This window comes from Danaus plexippus, chromosome Z (genome assembly GCF_018135715.1).
Source record: "Danaus plexippus chromosome Z, MEX_DaPlex, whole genome shotgun sequence".
NCBI lineage: Eukaryota > Metazoa > Arthropoda > Insecta > Lepidoptera > Nymphalidae > Danaus > Danaus plexippus.
In genome coordinates, this window is record NC_083559.1 from 3,948,591 (window position 1) to 3,972,030 (window position 23,440).

At 30.6% G+C, this 23,440-nt stretch overlaps 1 protein-coding gene across 2 annotated transcripts in view; it reads left to right on the forward strand.

Annotated features, from left to right (window-relative positions):
- The first annotated feature begins 245 nt into the window (after positions 1 to 245).
- The window catches only part of LOC116778102 (uncharacterized), a 42,679-nt gene continuing 19,484 nt past the window's right edge, over positions 246 to 23,440 (forward strand). The window contains exons 1-6 of one of the 2 annotated variants that reach the window (XM_061526044.1): positions 246 to 525; positions 1,058 to 1,095; positions 2,641 to 2,875; positions 3,434 to 4,684; positions 5,345 to 5,510; positions 13,123 to 13,321. In XM_061526044.1, the coding sequence (XP_061382028.1) occupies positions 2,693 to 2,875; positions 3,434 to 4,684; positions 5,345 to 5,510; positions 13,123 to 13,321 (1,799 nt within the window). In that variant the 5' untranslated portion in view covers positions 246 to 525; positions 1,058 to 1,095; positions 2,641 to 2,692. The remainder of the gene's footprint in view (positions 526 to 1,057; positions 1,096 to 2,640; positions 2,876 to 3,433; positions 4,685 to 5,344; positions 5,511 to 13,122; positions 13,322 to 23,440) is intronic. The other variant, XM_032671977.2, reaches the window with a different exon arrangement.

The following is a 23,440-nucleotide window of genomic DNA, read 5'->3' on the forward strand; positions in this document are numbered from 1 at the left end:
ACCCAAGAATATTAAATTGTACCAATTGTTTACACGTGTATTACATATATTAATGTATTATATTGATGTAAAAAAAAATTTTACTTAAATATTGTTTTTTACAATTTTATTAAAGATCTTTTAAAGTTACATACATTGGAACTGGGTAAACGATAATTTCCCTTAAAAATATAGACTCTGTACGTCAAAAAAAATAGAAATACCATGGAGACGGCGACGATGTGTGAGCGAGATAGAGTACATATGACTTTCTTTAGTCATTAAGTCTGCCTTTTAGTGTTGAATGTTAAGATAGTTGAAATTATAGTTTTCGTAATTTTTTATGGAATTTGTGATGTTTAAGATTCATTTTATGACCTTGTTAAACTTTTATACAAGTTGAAAAAATCTGGAGCGATGGAGTCGCCTCCTTCTTTCTCCACGCACTCCGAAGTGCCTCCGTTGAGCGAAGACAGTGGTCTGTTTATTACAAGTGGCTCATTTTCTAGTGATTCCGCGAGTGGATGGCATCATATTGCATCCGAGGTAAGATTAATCAGTAATGCGTCATAACAAAGTTTATAAAATAATTTCCAAAGTACATGTGCATTGTTTACTTACTTATTTTTTCGCATAATTTGAATATCTAGACGATTGGGTATCCTATATCTTATTGTATTCAACATTAGTTATGGTAAAAACAAAACGAGAATGGTAAATAAAGTTTCTAAAAAGTTTTGGCACAATGTTTACAGTAGTTAGGTTAGAAACTGTAATATGGGTAACCTTAAATTGTCTGCAGTTTACGTAAATATGCATTACGTATGTATATACTCTCCTGAGATTTGACGAGTATATTGATGAAGACACTATTTAAGACTTTAGAACTGTATTACGTAATAATAATCTTTGAGAAATAGGGTAATTCAGTTTATTAACAAACTTCAACAAAAGTTTTAAAGTTTTTTTTTTAATATTTTTCTATTAATTTCTTTATTTAATTTTAAAGTGACGTACTTTATATCTGAAAACTAAATTATTTTTGATGTTAATGAAAAAAAATTAATTTAATTTTCAGTAATAGTAGCTGAGTCTTTTAGACATCAAAATATTAAGGTAACTTTTATTTATTTTTTTTATTTTTATTTGATCTTACTTGAATATAAGTTTACATTATAAAATAATTTCAGGAATCATATAGTCTATTTTATTGTTCAATAAGTAACTAACACAATAAATATACATATTCATATAAATTTACCCATTTATAACCCGCATAAATTTTCCTCAATAGCAATAATTTGTGTATATATTTTATTCTAACATTATATTTAAAAAATAATCCATTAGTATTACAATATGTATAAAATTTTACTTTTTTATTATTGCCTGCATTCAAGTAGAATTGTCTAAAATTTACTATATGAAATGACTTAGACACCCATTTCTTAATATTTTTTTTCATATAGTAAAAGAAAAATTTTGTTGAAATGTTTTTTTGCAATACTCCATTATAATTTTTTTTTTATTATTTTGCTCTATTTTCAAGTTCTTTTTATGCTGTTGGCGAATTAATTTTAGATTTTTTATTATTTTTTTTCATTTTCTAGTATACAATTATGTAGTATACAATTATCTAGATTACAATAACAATTACCAGTAAAGTGCATAGGTGCATCTATTATTGTCACTTTTCCATAGTTGAATATTATTTTTGACCATAAGAAAATATTAATATGCACAGTTTCACACAATTACAATTCATATTCCGTATACGAATTTAATGCGAACGTAAGATTTATAGCGAAAACAATTTGCTACAAAATAAACATTAAAATGGACAAGAGTAATTTTTAAAGTACACTTACTATTTATTAGCAATTTAAACAGAAAACGAATTACGAAACATCTAAAAATAAAATATATGACACGATACGAGGCGTCCGTTTAACATACAATAATATGACCACCGATCTGCAGTTACAAATATCCGACGATTGCTCTCTCCTTAACTTTAATATATCAATATTAAGTGACGAATATAAAGTGCCTTACTTTGCGAATGTTTCTTTTTCCTGCGCGCGGTAAAACCCTATTGTGTCAAAGGAATATTGTGTTCGATATTTAAAAATGTATTCTTAAATCTCTTTGTGAGAGGTCTTACTCCTCTTGAGTTTAATAAATCTTTTTAAGAGTTTATTAACATTAGCCCCGCTAATTGCTGATAAAGCAGGGCTGTTTTAACTTAAAAATTATTCAAGACTATATTAATATAGGTTTTTATATGTAATGAAATCTTTTAATTTGTAACTATACATTTTACATCAATTAATGCTTCTAATACACTATTATTAATATGCGAAAGTTAATTAAGTCAGTGTTGAACTTGGCGCGCCGCATCTTCAATATGCTTTGCTTGCGTGGTTCTAAATATATGAATGAAAATTAGCGTTCTTGCCATAAAAATATTTCAACGAAATTTTAATTATAATAACAAAAAGCTAATCTTACCAGATATAGATTTAACACATTTCACATTCACTTCCCCTGATTCATCACTATATACATTATTTAAGTGAATTAATCAATCGACACAATTTAATATAATTCATGATTTATAAAGCTATTAGATATTTAGTATCATATTATGTGATAATACAGACGGCTGTCTTTCGCTCTATAAGGCCGGTATGCCATAGCGGAGATTATTAAAATGGCTGTAAATATATCGGAAGCTTTCGTCATTCAGTTGCAAGAGAGCGACTTCGACGAGCGGTCGCTATCAATGTGCGAGACGGAGGCATCGGAACGCATGTGCGGTGACTTTTTCAACACCGTGAAAAAGGGTCCTGGGAAAGTTATCGTCACTGCAATAGAACCACCACCTGAATTTCAGGTTTGTTAAAATATATTTATTTAAATTATTAAAATTTTTACAAGTTTAGAATTTTTCGAAATTTGCTAGTCTAGAAGTTCGTTAGGTTTTTTTATAATTGAAATGTTTATTTTTTAATGTCTATAGTTTAGTGTTAATTTAATTATTTAATTATTTAATTATTATTTATTGCGATTTTTGTAAGATTTTTGTACATGGTGTAATTATGTTAAATATTGAGTTTTTTTATTTTACGGCTATTAAACAAAAGAATTTACTAAACTTTTGTGTATTCAATTTAGCGTATATATTTGTGATAATTAAAAGCGAATGAACAGTTTAGTTAACTTGAACAAACGGAGGATGTTAATTATATAGATGGCTTCGAATATATTGAAACTATATCAAGTCTTAGTTATTTGTTATCGATACGCAAACTCGCCTACTAACTAACTTCAGGGGCTTAAATTAATTAGAAGAACTTGCTTAATATCGTTAATTAGTATCGCAAGTTTAGTTAACGGAGTGGTTCATCTAAATATAAATTTTACTGGTATAATCTATTCAATATTGTTGCAGGATGATCCAATACAAATTAGTGAAGATTGTGGGTCCACCTCGGGCGGGTCACCAAGTAATTGTATGGCTGTGCGAGTGCCTCCATCCGTCGTTTTTAGGAACGATGTTAGTAAAACAAAATCATCGAGCTTAGAAATTGCAATGACTTCTAGGAATGTATCACCATTGTATCCGAGAAAATTGAAACCCGAGTCATTATATGAGCGGCGTCAATGTCTTAACCATAGGTTTGCGAGTCCGAGACTCCTACATCTCAGCCCGTGTCGTTTGAACAGGCCGTCTTCTAGAAACTCTCTGTCCTCTCGACTCTCTAGCAGTCACAACTCTTTAATTACTCAGTTCCAAGCGGACGACTCCAGCTTTATAACTCAAGCTATATCACATGATACTCTCTCTGCTAAGACCTCAGACATAACTGACATGTACAATGTACCATTCGACAGCGACATATACGCTGTGCCCATTGACATGGTCCGACCTAGTCACAGTAATGTGAGGGGGAAAAGCAAGAAGGCGAGGAATAATAGGAGACGTGGAAGGAGTTCTCAGAGCATAGGAACAAGCAACGTTCCCGAGACACGATATAAGTCTAAGGAGACAAGACATAAAGACACTAGATCCAAGAGACACAGTTTGCCGAGTTCATCTTGCAAGAAAAATGTCACCGACTCGGACACGGACTCGTTGCATCTCACGCTACGAGAGATGAGGAAGTACCTGCACACCCTGTACTCCAGTTCCAGTGATTCAGACTGCCGTGGCACCATCACTAAGAAAGGCAGCACTATAATAACGAACATGAGACAACACACCAGCAAAGAGACCAATACTCCCGCCTTCGTTAAGGAAAACAATGAAATACACGCACGCGTGGAAACAAACAACAATCACAAGAAAACTAATAAGAACACGGTAGCTATGAACGTTAAGAATAAGAAACACAAAGAGGCCGTGAAAGAGGTAACCGATGATAAAGAGAAGACGAAGAAGACTCAAGGGAAGAAGTCGTCGGTTAAGATGTTATCCATGAACCTGAAGCAGAGCTTCTGTAACTTGTTCCGATGGCGGCGCTCCAGTGAGAGCGAGGGTGAGTCTGTTGAGCGAGGCAGAGAGTCCCCACCGCCGGCCGTGCGCCGCGCCTTGCCACCTCTGCCGCAGTCACCTCATGCATCCAACACCAACCCACGCCGCCCTGGCCACGATGAAGACACCATCCTCGACTTCGCGACCTCTATACAGAGAGTCAAAGATGTGAGTACTTTTCTTCCTTTTTCTATTTTCACTGATTAACGTTATAAAAGTTTCCGTCTTTCAACAAATTCTTCGGTTTTGCTGAGACGTGTGCCGTAGAGTTTTCTTTCCATTATTTTTACAAGGCTAATTGTGCTGGCTCTCGGCCAATAAACCTGTAACTATTGACATACATTCTTTTTTATTATTATTTAAACATACTTAATTTTTATTTACTACCCTAAAGGTTTTATGGATTTCTTTATATAAGTATATAAATATTTATTTCTATACACATTATGCTATCGATACAACCATTACTAGTCAAGTCAAGCTAACACCTCTAGCGGACAATGAAAGGCAATTATGGTGGGAGTGTAATATCGGTATACTTTTAATTACAACTACGGCATGGAAGCATAACGGACACTTCATTATTTTTTAAATCCCTTAATAAAGAGCTTGGATCGTTTTTATTCTTCACAGCAACCCGATGCACTTTGGTATTCAGATAGAGAAAAAAAAAGAAGCTACGGACGTCATCGATAAAGTTGTAAAAATTGAAAGTCACTTCATTTTTGATCAAACGGTTTAATGAATTGCAAATCATTCAAGTCCGCTAGTTTATTGCCAGCTGTTATTAGTGTCTGGGGATTTCTGAAAGCGTTTTGTCGTTCCCAGTACGGCTGGTACTGGGGCCCTATATCCGTGGAGTCGGCTGAGAAGATCCTGTCCAATGAGCCGGACGGGTCTTTCATTGTGCGGGACAGCAGCGACGATCATTACATCTTCACGCTCACCTTCAAGCTGAACGGCATGAGGCACGTCAGAATAGAACACGATCAGGGTGAGTTCGTTCAATTTGATTGTTTAATTGTTGGTTTATTAATTTAATTGTTTTTTTTTTGTGTTGCCATAACTGTACTCCTGTGATACCCGCTTGCGTTCTGGATGTTTTTCTCTTAGTTAGCTCACTGATTACATAAACTGGCTGTCAATCCGCGACTTTGTATACATGTTCGCTGATTTGTATTTTATTTTCCGCTTTCGCTTGTCTCCGTTTTTGATTGTGCTTAAATCATGTCTAATATTTTTCGTCTTTATATCCATAAGTGTACATAATTTGTTGCTCCTTCATAACTGCTATGCCGACCGTTATTTAATGTTGCTAACCTATTCTTCGAAAATTCGATCTTCCGATGTATATTGCAATAAATTTTGTTGATTATCAATCTTAAGGCAAACAGGTAAATACTTTAATAGGAGAAAATAACATTATCATGATTAATTGTATTTTTTTTTCTGACTATTCGATTTACTTCGTATTTCACAACTATAAAGATTCAAAAAAACATTGGTCTATTTGCCACATACGTGCATGCATGCTGTGCATGTATTTAGTCAGCAATTATGATCAGTACATTTGAAAGTGAAGACGCGATAAGTGAAATATGGTACCGAGGTATTATAAAAAAGAATTATAAAATGAATGATTCGATTAAAAACACTACGAAACAAAAAAAAATCAAAGGTTTAAACTCGTGTACATTTAAATATTTTGCAAAAGACCATAATGAGAGCGAAACATTTTATAGATAAAGAGATAAAAATCTCTTACTCAAATACATAACGAGCTGGTTGAAGATGCTCAAAATATATAAGTATTAAAATTGTTGGTTTTCATTTATTATTTATTTAAGGTTCTGGGATGAGGTGCATGATGACTGTGTTTAACATTTCCAACTATAACGTACAGTTCCACGAAATAAACGTTATATTTGTCTCCATAATATTTGTACAGCTTAAATACTCAAGTAAATCTCTCTAAGCTTATGCAAACACTCCCTAAACTGTAAAAAATATATAAAAGGTGATTAAAGTTTCTTATTTGAAATACATATAATATTTTTGCGAATGTACATTTTATTAAGCCGTTTAAATGGTTGAAAACTTTGTTTAGATTTTTGTCTGTCATAATTTTTTTTATCTTTTTCGTTCCAAAGGATGAGGAAAGTTGAAAAAGTTTAATATTTGCAGGGAGATAAAGTGCAAGGAATTTTATTTTGTATATATTTCTTGAATGAGAATAGAATTTTTTATTTATGTTATGATATATATGTATATATTTTTTTCTCTGCATCCTCGCTTAACAAACCGAATCATCGCTGCGTTTCTATTAAATTTCCGCCGGAAGGACACGACACGACTTAACGAACTAAATCTAAGTTGTAAAAATGTTCTTAATAAATAAAAGCCTGACCCATCCAGCCGCAAATGTAATGCGACTGTTTTGACAAAAGGATAATAAATCCAACTTCCAAAACATCATATTGGCGTTGTCTGTGCACAGTGGAACTCAATAGAAATGTTCAACGTAATTAAATCTTGCATATTTTGCTTTTAACATGCGGTCAACACGAACGTAATTTAATCAGTCTCTCGGTCCAAGTTCTGTCGACCCTTCTGCAAGCAGAGCACTCTGTGAAAGCACATAGTTGCATACAATTGTGGCTAATAAAAATATTTTATAAGCTTTATTAATAGAATTTTTCTGCGTCTGGCATAGTTAGTGAAAATTTATCATGATTAAGGGTTCATTTGGAATCTTAAATTCATTATGGTATATTATAACAGTATGTGATCAATCAATTTGATTATTGAACATTAATTTAGTTAATGATGAAAAAAATATTTGTCGTTATCTATACAAAGATTCCATAGAATGAAAAATCTTTATTTTTTAATATAAAATATGAAGTAAATAAAACCAGGATACCATTCGCCTGCTAAGGATCAGATAGTGTTGGGATTCGTTTACAGATCTTACTAGCAATATCTATTGAAATGGGATATCCATCGGATTAGTTCTCACGGAATTAACAAAAGCAGTATCGCCTTAAAAATTTAATTAAATTTTTCGCTGCTACATCTAAGTGGGTTTTAATTTGAAGAACTGTTGTGAGAATGTCATTGTGGAATTCCAATTAGCGAACATTGATTAACGATGAATATTCGTATGAAAATACATAGGAAACGATCCATTGAGTATGTTTATTTTTTCGTAGAAAATTAAGTACATAACGTGTACGATGTATGAATATTAGCAGACACAGCATGAAATAAAAGGATAGTCCGTTGTCAAAGGTTCGTACGGCAATACAACGTTCACGATGTGACAACGCTTACCCCTTAAAATGTAGCTGGCAGTGACATAACATAATGCTTTTAACATTTAATAAACAAAACCTGTAATATACAGAAAACGTTAGAGCTCCTAATTAAATAACTTTGGGTTCGGATGCGTGCCAGTCGACTGGATTGCCATTCATTACAACTGGAAACAGTATGATACATATAATAATTATTATAATTGGATGTTGTTTGTGTTTCATTGGTTTTCACGTGTGATGGGATGCGGATAAGGTGATATCAAAGGATCGCTGATGCAGTTCAGTCATCAGTTTATTATATAGCTTTTCCAATACGAAAATGATTGAGTTCATTTATAAAGAATCGAAATATATGTATATGGAAGCGAGTTATTGAAATTCTGGGATTTATTTTAACATTTTAATATTTTATTTAAAAAAATAAATACCTTTTTTTAAAAAAATGTTATCGTTAAATAAAGGTCTGTATATTTTCATAAAAGAATCGAATATGGCTTTTCGTCTGCTTCTTTGTAAAGTGAACTTGTAATACTGTTGTGTTCAAAGAGATTCTACTTGTCTTTGTTCTGGACACAAGATATTAAATTTTGAATATAAAAATTGCACTTTTGTAGCAATGTTATTAGGTACCAGCAAGTTTAAAATATTATTTTACGTACTTTTAGTTATTTAATGGTTCTATTATAACATTGTTTTATAAAATTCTTTGCGTTTCATATTTCTTTATTCTTATGAATGAGTTCTTTCCAATATCATTTATTAAATTTTCTCCTTATATAAAAGAATAACATTTCTTAATATAAACTTATTAATTAAACTACACATGCCTAATTGTTGTTAATTAGATAGTATTTTCGTGTATTTAATGTTTTATTTACATACGTAAGTTTATATGAAATTAAAATTATTATTGTCTCGTAAATTATACATTTAAGTGTAATAAAATGTTTATTATTTAATAGCCCTAAAAGTTTTAGTAGTTTGGAGTGTTTCGGTTGCGCTATATCAAAATTTTCGTCATAATTGTAAGTATATACCAAAGACAATGGGAAACGAACAAAACATTCTGTCCATTAGATGTTGTAAAACTTTTGCGTTGATACGAAAACAAGTATTTGGGTTTCGTTTTGCGGGCGTAGTGTTTACTTAGAACTATAATTTTGACAATGATTTTATAATAATAGAAATGAATGTTTGTTCAAAATATAAATCTATGTATTTTGTAAACATGTTAAACAGTTCGTAACATGGTTACTTAGCCGCGTGTTTAACTCATCGAACTCGGCATAATCGGTTTAAGGTGCTTTGAGATCTAGTATGGGACTGCTTTATTGAACCGCTGAGCCGATCAGCCGTTCAGATACTCCATGACCCGATCCGTTGGCTCGGTGATAATAGCAAAGGCCAAAACTAGTGGCACTACAGATAAATGGGATTTGAAAATATTTTATCACAATCACCTAGCTTTTTGTAAACGTTCAGACAATATTTTTTATTAAACATTGAGCATTTTCTTCAGATTCAATCTTTCAAATCACTTTTAATGAGCTGTTGTTGTGCTCGTAAATATAAGTGCTTTTCCTTATAGAATGAAACTCAAACAATGACGGAAAATATGAAACTATTATTTCTATTAGATAAATCACGTAATGGCCTTTTGTTTCGTACGTAGTAAAGCAATTTTTTTTTGCCTTTTTCTTTTCAATGTGTACTTAATAATTTATATTTAGCTATTATTTTATAATTTATAAAATTTGGTACTGAAATTCTGCCAAATATACATTTATGTGTTTCATTCCTAATTTAATATTACGTATTTTTATTTCGGACAATTCTTTTCAGCATTCACAATAGAATTTTATGCGTCAAGAGCTTAAGACGTGCAAAGTATTAACCCTTTTAATACTCTTATAGTTGCAGACTTAGGTCGGGCACCGGGAGATTTATTGTCCATAGTCAGTGAAGCTGTTGTCTATAAAGAAACCATTACTGGAAATGAATTTTATGTCTATCAGCTAATAATATATCAATACAGTTATTTCAGTACGTTTTTCTCGAAATTGTTTTATATAATTCCAGCTTGTTTTCTTTTTATATGGCATAGAATAGACAATTTATACGTATTAATAGTTTTAAATTTCTTAACATATTTGTCGTGCTTGATAAGTAGTTTCAAATTGGAAGAACTTTTAGTAAGAGATTCATTTCAGAAACCGTCAGTTTTAATTCCGCTTCATACACATTTTAATGGCAAACTTTGTGACATATAGTTTTAAACATCATATTTAATGCAAGTTTAATTACTTCTTCTTGTGTATATACTTCCTCTTGGATTTTATATAAGTCCTTCTATAGTAAATTCAGAGATTAAATAAACTTTTTATAGGATTATCTTCGACGCAGCAGGAATGAATAATAATAAAAAAAATCACTACTTAAAATAAATTAATTAAGAAAATAAATATAAAAAGGATCAGACAAAGGATGTCACAAAAAAATAAACAATTTCTATTTCTGTCGTAGAACGCTTAGCTCCTTGAAGACAAAAGTAAAAGGCGTAACTCAAAAGTTCCCAATAAATGTAATTTTAATAAATATTCGATTGAAATATTGAAATGGATTTTATATTATGAGTACATTAATATATTGAAAAATGTTATACAACCCACATATGTACATACGTCAATTGCACGTTTTGTGATACGGGATGAATAAGCATGGAGATATGGTACTTTAAATAATACAATTTAAATGTTTGTGCATTTCATCTTCACGTTCAAAGGCCTCTGCGTTATCGTCCAATATACTATAAAAAACAAAGGATTTTTGTAATTTTTGTAAAGATTTTAAAGATTAATATACTTCGCTACTACTTAAATTATTTATTAAGAGTAAACTTTATACTTGTATCACTTTTGAATCGGTATCGTAGAACATTCTATCTCACACTGAGATGTAGTTAACCCTACTGAGCACGAATAATGTCAAAATTGACTAGCTCTCACGGTTGGAAATCTCGACACGATAGAGGAATTACACCTCCATACAATGTGTCTAACTCGAAACGTATTCAGATCCAAACATATCGACTATTTAGATCCGCTGATGCTGAATCTATCACGTGAACTACATCAGATTGATATGCATTTATGTCATTCAAGTAGAAATACATTGTAAATGAGTCTGTTGGGACAGGTGTTCTGTATAAGATGAATTGAATAGATACAGCTTCCGTGGAAGTATTTAACATTTTAGATTATTCACTTGAATAATTTTGAAGAAAGAAATATATAATAATACAAAAATACTCACAATACAATTATTATTGTGGGGTCAGCAAGATGAATCGAATGATATTTGTTAGCATGGAATGTTAATGCGATGTTAACTTATATCTGAAGTTTATAAGAAAGTCTTTGATGAATAGATTTAATAGAACATGTTATTACATAATGCGGTGCGTCGGTTAAAGACATGTACGTTAAGATTATACTACAAAAAGAAAAGGTTCCCGGTGTAATTGTAACATCTATCGCGAAAATTCCTTTTGAGCTTTTACACTGAACTTACAGCAGAGAACGCAAAAAAAAGAAATCAAATTACCTAGACGCCCCCGCTTTAATGCAGCTTAATAGTGTTCATCTGATATTATTTCTTCTATGAATATCTTTAATATTTCACCGTAGCAGAAGGCTTTCTCAATTGCTCTAATATCCTAAATGTTCTAGTGACATTGGATATTACTTGTAACTATGAAACGTTAAGAAATCCCTCTAAAGCATTCAGATATGCATTGTCGGGAAACAAGATATAAATAAACAACAATTTCATTTCTAAGTAACAATTAATCGACACACGAATTTCAATTGAAAATTGGATTGGAAATTGGTCGGTTTTTCTGTTTAACCGGTAGGTACGGTCTCGATGTCTTTGGTAACCAATGACCCTTATGTCAACCCAGCACGGGATTATTAACCAATGTTTTGAAGCACATTCTTCTAAGTAATAACGCATGTCCGCTATCAAAATTTTCCGTAAAATGTGCATCGATAACGTGCCGGGCGATTAATTTCCTCTCATTTTTTTTTATTTCGATTTAAAAAAATATCTTTTGCAAAAAAATATTCAAATAAAACAAATCTAGTTCAAAATGTAACTGGTATTGTTTTTATCATTATTGAAAAACCTTGCGAAGTGTAAAAATTTTCGCCTAAAACTACACGTTACGACAAATATGTAAAAAAAAAACATTAATATTAGATAATCTCTTTAAATAAATTTTGTTGTTGGAATAAAGAAAATATTAAAGAAAGGAGTATTGTGTATTTCTGGTTGCGCCATTTGCAAATCGGATTTGCGGAGTATTAGGTACTGGGTATTGTTAGTACCTGATAAAGCGGGAGCTCTAACTCTGATACTTGTAGCTAGAGTCTATTTTGTAACAAAATTGTATCATATGTTTACATATATTTAGATAACATAACATTGTCTATGGGCACTAAGTTTCTATGACCAAAATACATGGGACAAAAGAAAAAGATTAAAAAACAGTGTATGTTGATGTCTTACCTTCTTTGATGTTAATCGTGTGAAGATTTTAATCTGTTGCTTCGACTAACACTTGTCCAGAGACCTCAACCGTCGTATCTTTAGTTATAAACATCATTTTAGTGTCGTTTAGTTATAAAGCATCTAGCAAATTTATTACTATTGTTTAATACATTATATTATAAGATAATAGTTTTGAAAGAGACATCGAAACTCCTTGTAATGATAGGGTCTTAGCAGATACGATCTATAATATTAATTATTCTCAAATATATCTAAAGGAATATACTTTTTTTTAATATACATTTGTAGTTGTAAATTTTATTTTAATTCACACGCTCGTATGCTTTTCCCTTCTCACATAACCAAATAAATTGGATAATATTGTAAAACTGAGTAAATCGCAATTTTTCATTAAAGTAAATAAATGGAAAGCTTGGTGCTTAATAAAAAACAAAGTGATTTTAACGATATTAAATATTGAGCGAACCTGCATTTAATTTATGTTTTAAATCTGTCTGGGGATTATTTGTCATGCTTATTACAGTGCTTTTAATAATTGCAATAATTATAACGTATTCGTTTTCGCATTTAATATTTATTTGTAATTCGTTTGAATTACAATTGTATTACGAATTCAAAGTATCTGGTAATATCTATTTTGGAACCACGGTCATGTGAATGGTTTAGGTATTGACAGTGATTTTAACATATTTTATATTGTCTTGTTTTCAAACACAGGTAACTTCTGTTTCGGAGGTTGTACGATGTTCAAGGCGCAGACTATAGTGGAATTCATCGAGAACGCTGTCGAAACGTCTCGGAGCGGCCGCTACTTATTCTTCTTGAACTTGAGGCCAGTCCTTGGTCCGGTGAGGGTCCAGCTGCTATATCCTGTATCAAGATTCAAGAGGGTGCAGAGCTTGCAGCATATGTGCAGGTACGATTAGAACTGAATGATTTTATTTGTTTGTTTTTTTTTATATTTAGTTCTGTTATCATTATTTTTCTTTTCAACTTGAATTTCGAGTTTGTTTGGACCGATCGTTCCAATCGCGTTCGATGGAGCTTTAATATTTTTTCAACAGCTGTAAACAGCAGCCAGCGACCTTTTGTTTTCATTATGTAAATGGAAAACGGGAAGACTGTGCGCCTGATGGTAATTAGTCACTATCGGTCATTGATATCCGCTGTGAATCCATCTCCTTTATTATAATAAACAATCATTATGACACTGCATTTAAGTGTACAGACATTTTCATAATGAAATACATCATGATGTCAGGGGTCCTACGAAGAAAGATTATGTCGATGATGCGACTTTGTACATACAATCAAAAACATTAGGGTTTATCTTACATAGGAATTATCAAGGTTGTATGGTTTCAAAGGGATTACATTGATTTAGGGAGGCAACAGAGGTGGGAATAATACTCTGTGCAGGGAGAGGACTGTGCTTTGTGAAGTAAAAGCAGGAATACCGGTGTGAAGTACCGTCTCGCTCTATTTAGTTTCCCCCAAAGCTTAGATCCAGTTTACTTTTCATGCGACCCGGATCGAAATACGTTTTCAGGTCCATCCGGAGGCTGCGAATATTCTTGACCCTTCAATTTATGCTACGATACAATTTAAACAAACATATCCATATATATTAGACTCCTTAATAAATAAATTGATGTATGTTACTAGAACATTAAAGGCTTTGCTATTAATATTTATACTTCCGTACTTTGCTCCATATAATGTGGTACAGTGGCCATTAAAAGAAAACAAGCCGTAAAACAATTGGGTTAGGTGATAATTTTGAATGATAGAGCGTATAATATTCATACAAAATTAAAATTAGCTTTTTATAAAACGTTCCACAAAGCCTTTCTACTTTGATAAAACTTTGAAATTATACGGAAAAAGCGACTTCATACTATGTGTCATAAAAATTGTTAGTGTTTTATTTGTTCCTATAGAAAAGTTGCTTCTAATTGTTCTACCTATGTAAAGGACAGAACGCCGGCAGGATAATTTATATAGAGGTGCATCTGCGTATTCAGATTATATTTGAGGTGAGAGGGTGTGCATACAGTTACTAACACAAACAAAGCTTTTAAGAGCTTGTTCTATGAATACCGGTAGAGATAAAATTCATATTTGAAAAAAAAGTATGTATACTCAAATAGATATTATAATTTTGCCGATATTTTTTCGTATTTTCTGTTTAGCAATGAGGGTAGAACTTTATATAGATTTTTCATGTAATCGTCACAAGAAAATACAGATTGTTTAAACGTCTTAAGAATTAAGTGTTCCAAAGTAGATCACAAAAACTTTCATAATGTAACAATAATAAAATATTAATATCAAAATATTAAACACTGTCTAAGTTTTAAAGTTAGTTTTAAAAGTTATAAAATATTAATATGACCATCGCTAATACTTTCTCTTTTGTTTATTTTGGAAAATCAAAGCGACAAACAGCGAAAACCAAAAATACTAAGTCCCACAACAAATTTTGTTTGGAAGTTGGGTAAAAGTGATTCGAGTTACAATACAGGTCTCTGTTCCACGTCGATGTTCCCGACATTCCTGTTTAGTCTAATATGAATCTGAAATTAAATTAGTCTAAGTTCAAAACTATGAAGATGTTTAGGTTATTAACAATTTTTATAAAAATCATATTCCTTAATCCAAGTTCGTTCTCAGTAGACACTGATACTATAAGAGCTCTCCTTACCATAATTGATAAAATTAATACCTTAATTTATAGTATAATTTCTAAAATAGCAATTTATTGATCCAGAATTGTGCCGTTAATAGTTATTTGTATGAGAAGAATTATATTAACTATGTTAGTAAATTTCAATCAGTTGTTTTTCTTTTACACTAAGCTTCAATTATTAAAATACAACCAGATTCCGAAAATGTAATCCATTGGTAATGACAATCAATTTGACTGATTATTATAGAAAATCACTGGCTATTGAAAATGTCCAACGTTATAATTTAAATTCATATGTCTAAATAATTTTGGGTAAATATTCTCTCATGAATTGTATGTGTGTGTAATGATTTTGTGAACGATTTGAATTAATACATCGCAAATCCCAAAAACATTGAAATTAATCACAATATTTTGTATATTGAATTTCGTTATATTAAAATCCTGTTTACAATAATACTTAATAATATTCTATATAAACTCTCATTTGTATTTAGATGAAGTTTAATGAAAAGTATTACAGAAGCGTTAAATTTTATTCCTCATAATACAAGCATGGTATTATCATACATCAATCTTAAGTAACTCTCAGCTAAATCTGAACTATATTTATAACATATATTTTAACATGATGTAATCTCCAATAAGAGGATGAACTAAACGACGATCACGGCTTAATATTGCAAGTGTATTTCATGCACATAATTACTTAATTAATCCGCTATATCCATAATAAATTAATGCTCCCAATGTAATAAATTAGCTTCTTATTTTATTTAAGTATTTTAGCTGTGAGTCTTCAGAAGTCCACTTTCTGTAAAATATATATATATATATAAATGATGGGATTAAATATAAAACGTACATTTGTACTTAAATAGAGCGCAATTTTACTTATCAGCCAGTTTCGGTTTGAATCGAACGGGCAAGCGTTCGGTTTATCGTGAAAATATCGTAACAGTTTTGAGGTAAAACATGACGATCTGTGGCCTATCAAACCATTTAGTATTGTATAGAAACAGCATCAAAAGCCATTCTTAATAAATACTATATAAACACAAAAGATATATATTTTTAAAATGTTTATTTTTCTTGTCATTTATTTTCTTCTAGTGAGATAATTAGAATTCTTATAAGAGAAAGTAGTAATGTTTCTACTATCCGCTTAGTAAAAAACAGTGCTTAATTTAATGTTACCGGTGACTCAAAATAAAATTTATTGTTTTAAAATACTAATGATATAAATGTCACTTATTATTTTGGAATGATTAATTAACATTCGACATTTACACCTAAAATAGGTTTTTATATCTACGATGTCAGAAAACGCAATTCTTAGCAGCTGCGATTTAAAGGTATATGCACCAAATGCATTGCAAACATTTTAGACAGCTCTATCTTTGAGCACTAAAGGAAAAGCTCTTTGCCTGGTGCTGTAAAACGAAAGTTGTTTATGAGCAAAAAGTAAAATAATCTTAAGGAAAAAATTAAAGAATTGTTACAAAGTAGTAAATTAAATTGTGTTATGTGTGCATTTGTTTTGTTGTGATTTCAACCGACTTTAACCAGTGCGTTAATTGTTACTATTACAAAAATATTTTGTGTGGTATCCGTGATTAAAGTCCGCAGAGACAATAGATAGACATAAAAATTTGAAGCGCTCGTTTTGTGTTCTGTATCTCGTCTGTGTTAGTTGGCCTCATTCATATTTTTAATCAATTTGGTAACAAAATCATCTCAATATATACTTATAGATTCAATAATACATGAACCTATAAATAAATTTGTCTGTCTGTGACTAATTCCGGATTTACAGATAATATTAAACAATACATTTAACTTAAATTGTTTTTTTTAGTTGGTGAAGTTTATCACCGTACTAAATGAATTGTTATTTTCTCATATGAATACTTTACAAAACATAAAAATTTAATTTCATGAAGTGAATAAAAACGAGGAGGAACAAGTAACAAAAAACGTAAAGGAAAGTTGCGATTGAATTTCAAATGTTTTAATTGAGATAGCGCTTGTGGCGGTGAGCAGTCCCGCAGGTACTGTAAATACTTAGACTTATAATTTTATATATACGTTTGTTACGTGCCAAGTGTATTTAGCAAATTTTCGGTCAGCAGTGTTTTTAATATAAACGTTGTATTCGAGTTAGCAAAACATAATTACTTAGCGACATATGAAAATGATGTTGAATTATTGATGTAGGAAATTTCCGTATTTTATCATTAAATTTAATGATATCCATAAGGAGACATGAATCAAAATTCACGTTCATAAAGTATAATATGTTTGCATCCATCGAAGCCTCAAATACATGTTTATTTTATATCAGTAAATGTTAAGATAATATAATAAAATGGTTAAATGAAAATATGTATCGAAAATACGTTTCAATAATGTTGGTATAAAATATATTTACTTTTGAAAAATGATGTGAATATTTTATAGACTAAAGATACCGATAATAAAGTTATATAACGACTCTTATAATAAATAACAAAACTCTCATATAAAATCGGAAAAAATAAGAAGTCATGAAATAGAATAGTGTTGTTGTAGACTGATACCAATTTGCTAACAAGATTCCACAGCGTTTTTTCTTTGATTTCTATTGTAAACATAATACTTTATTTGTCTTAGCTTTGTTGTTATTTGTAGTAAAAAACATTTTTAAGTTAATTTCATTTTAGTAATAGGATTAATCTGTTTTTTCTAATTAGTTTTTTTTAATCGATTCTTTATAACGTGTGGCCATTATAATAAGATACAATAAACTCGTCTTACAATCACAGTGATCACATTGTAATTTTCATTTTGCAAAAAGTTTTTACAAAAGCAGAATTACAATGTACAAAAGTATTTATTTATACTAACTATGCTATAATAAAAGGTCATTACGTACATTGTACAATATTCGGACAAATCAAACGTATCACTCGCTATGAATTATTAAATACATTAACTAAGCGCATTTACATAGTTTTAATGATATTATATAGAATATGTTTTAATCAATGCTTTATTATAAATGTATTTTAGAGGCCCCGGGGCCGTCTGACGTCACGTATTTTCTGAGGGATGAATTGTGGACGATTGGATACTTGAAGTAATCCATTTCAGAATATGTAAATAAATAGTTTATTCTGTCATTGGATATTTAAGCAAAAGTATGAGATATCACGTTCCTTCATTAATTTATCGATAATGAGTTTTAATTTATAAATATTCTGTTTGCTTATTTTGTATGTATATATATTTGGATCGAGAGTTGCGATTATGAAATAAAAAAGTTATTTAGTAAAGCTTAAAAGTAGCTAAAGATGTTAAAACGTTTGTAATTACAAAACGATTTTCGAAAGCGTATATCAATTATTGATATTAAAGATCGGACTTTGATCGCAATGCATCTGTGTACACTTTGCTTCTGCATTTGATGTTACGCTGTTATTTCAAACTAACCATTTCTCTATAGCGTATCAACGTTTTGGGTGTTTTAGATAGAAATTTGTTGCGATTTAAGGCTGACATTTTTTTTTGTAGAGTGAGTTAATCCAATACTTGTTTGTCTATTTATTTATCCAACTAGAACTTATCATTTGAAGTGGACGAGACGAAAACAGGAAGTTATATAGACTTTACCAACTAAAACATTAGCTATCGTTATAAAGTAGATAACGAATTCTAAAGCTTAGTGAGAATATTTTATTTGTACCTTTTTAAAGGATCTTTCTCGACTGTCTATATTGACGTTGTTAAAGTTTTCATTGAATGAATCAGTCAAATAGTTTATTAATACCGAAAAAGTAAACAGCAAACGCAATGTCTTATTCTGAGTAGCCATCTTTGAGAAAATGTTCCGTACATAATTTTACCTTTTTGTTTAATTAATTATATTTAATTTTTAATATGTTTTATTACTTTCTAATTTTACAGTTTTTGCTATATAAATAAATCTATGTATACAAAGTATTTTTCAGCTATTGTCAATAATATAAACGAGATTGCAATAAGTTCTGACTAGGCAATGAAATAGCTTTCATCTAGATGTGGCTTCCGTGTCCAAATTCGTTCGTGGACTCGTTGGAATTGCTTCTTGTCGGGACTCCGCAATAAAGACGCTTTCTTGTCGTTATACCATATTTTATGCCGTTTGATTTGAATAAAAATATCTGACTACTCGCTTATTATTAACAAATAAAACAGAACACACGTTCATTTAATATTTAAATGATATCGCTAAACCATATCAAGTATTACGATAATATTTTCTTTAAGTGATTTAAAGATTTCTAGTTATGAATATTTGGTTAGTTACAAAGTTTATAAACAGTTTGCTGTATATTAAGACATACGTTGCATGTCTGAAATTGGTTTGGTTATATTACGACACAATTGGTATCGTATACACATTTTAGGTGTCTGCCCAATGTTATGTATCTGTCCAAAAAACAATGTAAAAAAGGAATTACACACGCTTAAATTTATTTTATAAATATAAGACTATTCCTTTTGAAACACGAGAGCTGGTAACAGCTATCTTAACCAATAGTTTTCTTAGGCTTAAATAAAGAAAATGCAGAACATTCTATCTGCTCAATCTGAAGTGAGAAGATCACAATGTTGAAAATTGGTTATAAATTCTTAACTGCTGTGGCCAAAAACGTGCGTTAGCATAGGATTACCAAGTAAAGCTAATATTTCGAGTCAATCCAGGTATTGGATTAAATTTCAATGATTCTCACATAAAGGAATAATCCCTACCGCCATTGAATAATGTGTCACGAATCCTTAGCGTTAGTTAGTGAGTTGTTGAATGTAGGCCACTCCAAAAACCGCAAATTTCCATCTGCTAGTTGAACACAATTAAATTAGTGGTCACCAGTGTATTGTAATATAGTTATAACTGGCGTTGTTATGTAACTGGGTATAGATACACATCGTTTTGCCTGCTCACCATCGACGGAGTATATTTGTAACATTCTAGAATTTTAACAATTTTTACAGTAATCCTATATTTTTATGACTTTATAACTGTGTGAGATCAATCAAAAAATATATAGCATTATAGATAGGTTATATTTATGTATAATTTGTTTTCATTAAGGTTTATACTTGTGTCGATATGAAAACCATATTTCGTAGAGTATTTTGAGCCAAACTAGTTCTTACATAATACCTGGTCGTAGTTCTGGACGTTTAGTACTGAATCGTATTTAAAGTTGTGCTCGGCTTTGATTTTAGTTGTTTGATTAGTTATTCGATTAGTTTTATTATAGAGACTGAATAGAATTAACAACTTAGGAAATCAGGTTATATTTTAGACTTTGGTTAAGGTTCCTTATTATCATTAAATAAAATTTATTATATAAAACAGAGACGAGAAACGATATATTGGTGCATTTACCAACCAAATTATAATATAGGTGAAAAATTAATTTTATAAATATTATAATAAAACTAAAGTGTAAATACAGGGTGGTGTTTCTAAATCATTTACAGTATCAATATTTGAGATAAAAGATGAGTAGAGTAAATCGGAATTGAAATCTATGTCTCTGTTTATCACGTATTTTATTTCATCATAACAATTAACAACGTCGAATTTTTTACTAATAAATTTTTTGATGCGATTTTTCGTTGCCGATGTGCATGATGTTAAATCCTAGCCGACTCACCCATATTGGAGGTATTATTTGTTTTTAAATTTTACCCCTAATCCGATGGATTGAACGAACATTTTTTGTTCACGTTTTTAAAAATGTACAAAGGCATCCTTGTTAAAACCCTTGCGATAATGCTAATCACCTCGTGAGGTATTTGAGCGTCGAGACGGGCAGCTAAAAATATGTCAATCTAACTCAGTCTGCTATCGACCATCGAGATTATTATATGGTTCTCTTGCAGAGCCAACTTCTATCTAAAGCATATAGTTTAAATATCCTAAGATTACCTTACCAAGTTCTGCAACTGATGGACGATTGTTTTTATTTAGTGAAATGAATATGAGGCCCTTTAGAAGAAACATGCGATATGAGCTCGTTGAAGTAGCTCTAATGTTCAATAACAATTAAGATTTTATAATAAAAAAATTTAGTTTGAAAATATTCATATTGTATTTTGTTTATCAATAATTCAATAAAAATATTGTTTAAATGGCCATGTTGTTCGAAAATATTTCAAGTATAATATAATATATTTAGAAATTATAATAATATCCTATTCAAGTCAGTGATTTCGTCTGCTTCAAAATCACTGACTATTCAGTGGCATCTTCCCTCGTCTCACCAATCGCATGACGCAAGGGGTCACTATCATTGGCGCTATAGGAAGACCATATTTAATGGCAAAAGAGATCTTGTTTCTTACTTCAAGCTAAATTGAGGTAAAAAGAATTTGGAAAATTTCTTGCCTCGGCGTAGATAGGGGTATTTAAATATGCTTACTTGGCTTATTTTGTTAATAATAAATAGGCTTATATAAAAACTACCATTTTACTCACTTTAAGAAAGATAATTGCTTATTCGGTTTTTTATTGCAAAATTAATACAATGTTTTAAAGTGTAAAGATAATCTATACTATATTTGGCCCTGAAATCTTTCTAACGGATTTAGGTGTGGTATAAATATAGTTTAACGACATTATTTGTCTAATAAAATCGTATGAAAATAACAAAATAAATATATGTTATTACATGCAATAATAATTTAGTTTCCAGTGTCCCATCTCTTTACGTTCTTAAAACTATAAAGCAAGTTTGAGGCTCAAAGTGTTGCTCTCGGAGTTCGCTAAATTCAAATTATATGTCACTAATAACCATTGTTGAATATCAGAGTGAAGTCACAAACGAATTTTAGGTGATATGCCGTTGTAACAGAATATACATTAAATTTAAAGCGAACGTGTTCTATTACAGAAAGAATTTAACTTGGAGAGAAACGTGTGGGTAGTTGAATAATTTAACGAAATTACTTCATATTTTAAAAATTATCACCAGCTTTACCAGCCTCTTAATTTATTCGATGTTTCTCATGTCTTAAGGTTGAAAAAGTTGTCAGATGATGAGCCTACCTTATGATTTTCCAACCAGTTAATTACTTGGGTTTATAATTTTTTTATTTTTTATCAGTTATTAAAAGCGCCTTCCTTTGAGTTTTTCTTCCTTGACTTTGAATTTACTTTGATGCTTATAATAAAGTAAAAATGGAACAAAGTTTCGTTAATATTTAATTATTTGAACGTCAAAGTCCAGCTAGCTGTTTCAAAACTAAGGGATATTGTGGTTATAACTTTGTAGTTTATAATAGTAATAGATCGTCTTATATACTGACAGAAATTGAGTCGTGTTATTCTTACCATAATGAAGTACACTTTCACTGGTCTCATCAATGAAAACTATATGTTATTTAATTCTTTTTTATATAATACCTTGTTTAATAGCAATGTTATAATTCATATAATATTACTTCCACTGTAGTATGTGTTTGCTTCTTTTAATAAGATGTGACAGTTTTGTCTAGTTTTCATTACACAAATCACAAAACTCTCGTCGCATGGAACAAAAATGATTAAGAATGGTTGGTGATCTGGAAGCGTAAAGAAAATTTTTTATAATAAAAAAAAGAACTAATTGGTATATTAAAAAAAAACAAATGTTTACCGATAATATTCCGATGAATCGTTCTCGGTGGGTTTATTGATTCTGATCGAATGAAATTCCCAAAGTGTAAAATGTGCCCTTTTTTACACACAATGTACCAGTTGTCTGTTCATCAAAAATGGCTGACATAGTAGATCGTTAAAAGTTGAGTAGAGTACAGATCCGCTTATTGATTCAGCATTGCTAACTATCTGTAGAGCTGGGTAACGGTTACCTACGCTTTTAGAGACACCACAAAGTGAAATTCTTTAACAGAAATATCAATTTCAACCTTAGACTTTTAATTAAAGATGCTTTTGCTAGAAGCAGCTTCGCTATAAAAAAACTCTACAAATTTACTTAATGCTTTTACAATATATTCATTACAAAGTAAATTCGAGTAACTTGTAAAATGAACGTAAATTGCATGCGAATTTTCACCTCCATATTGAATTTAACTCCATAAATAACTTTAGGTACGATTTCAGAGGAATATTGTATTACAAATTAAATTTTAAAGAGCTTTATCGATAAATAAATTTTAATAATTACATTAAATGTACCACTATAGTATGCTTAAAAAATTTTGTTAGATAAAATATATATATTCCAACACTTACTTTAAAGTATGTAAGGGTGGTAATTCACATGCTGACATGTGTATGTCAGATTGTTCACGGGATTTCATCACAGGTAT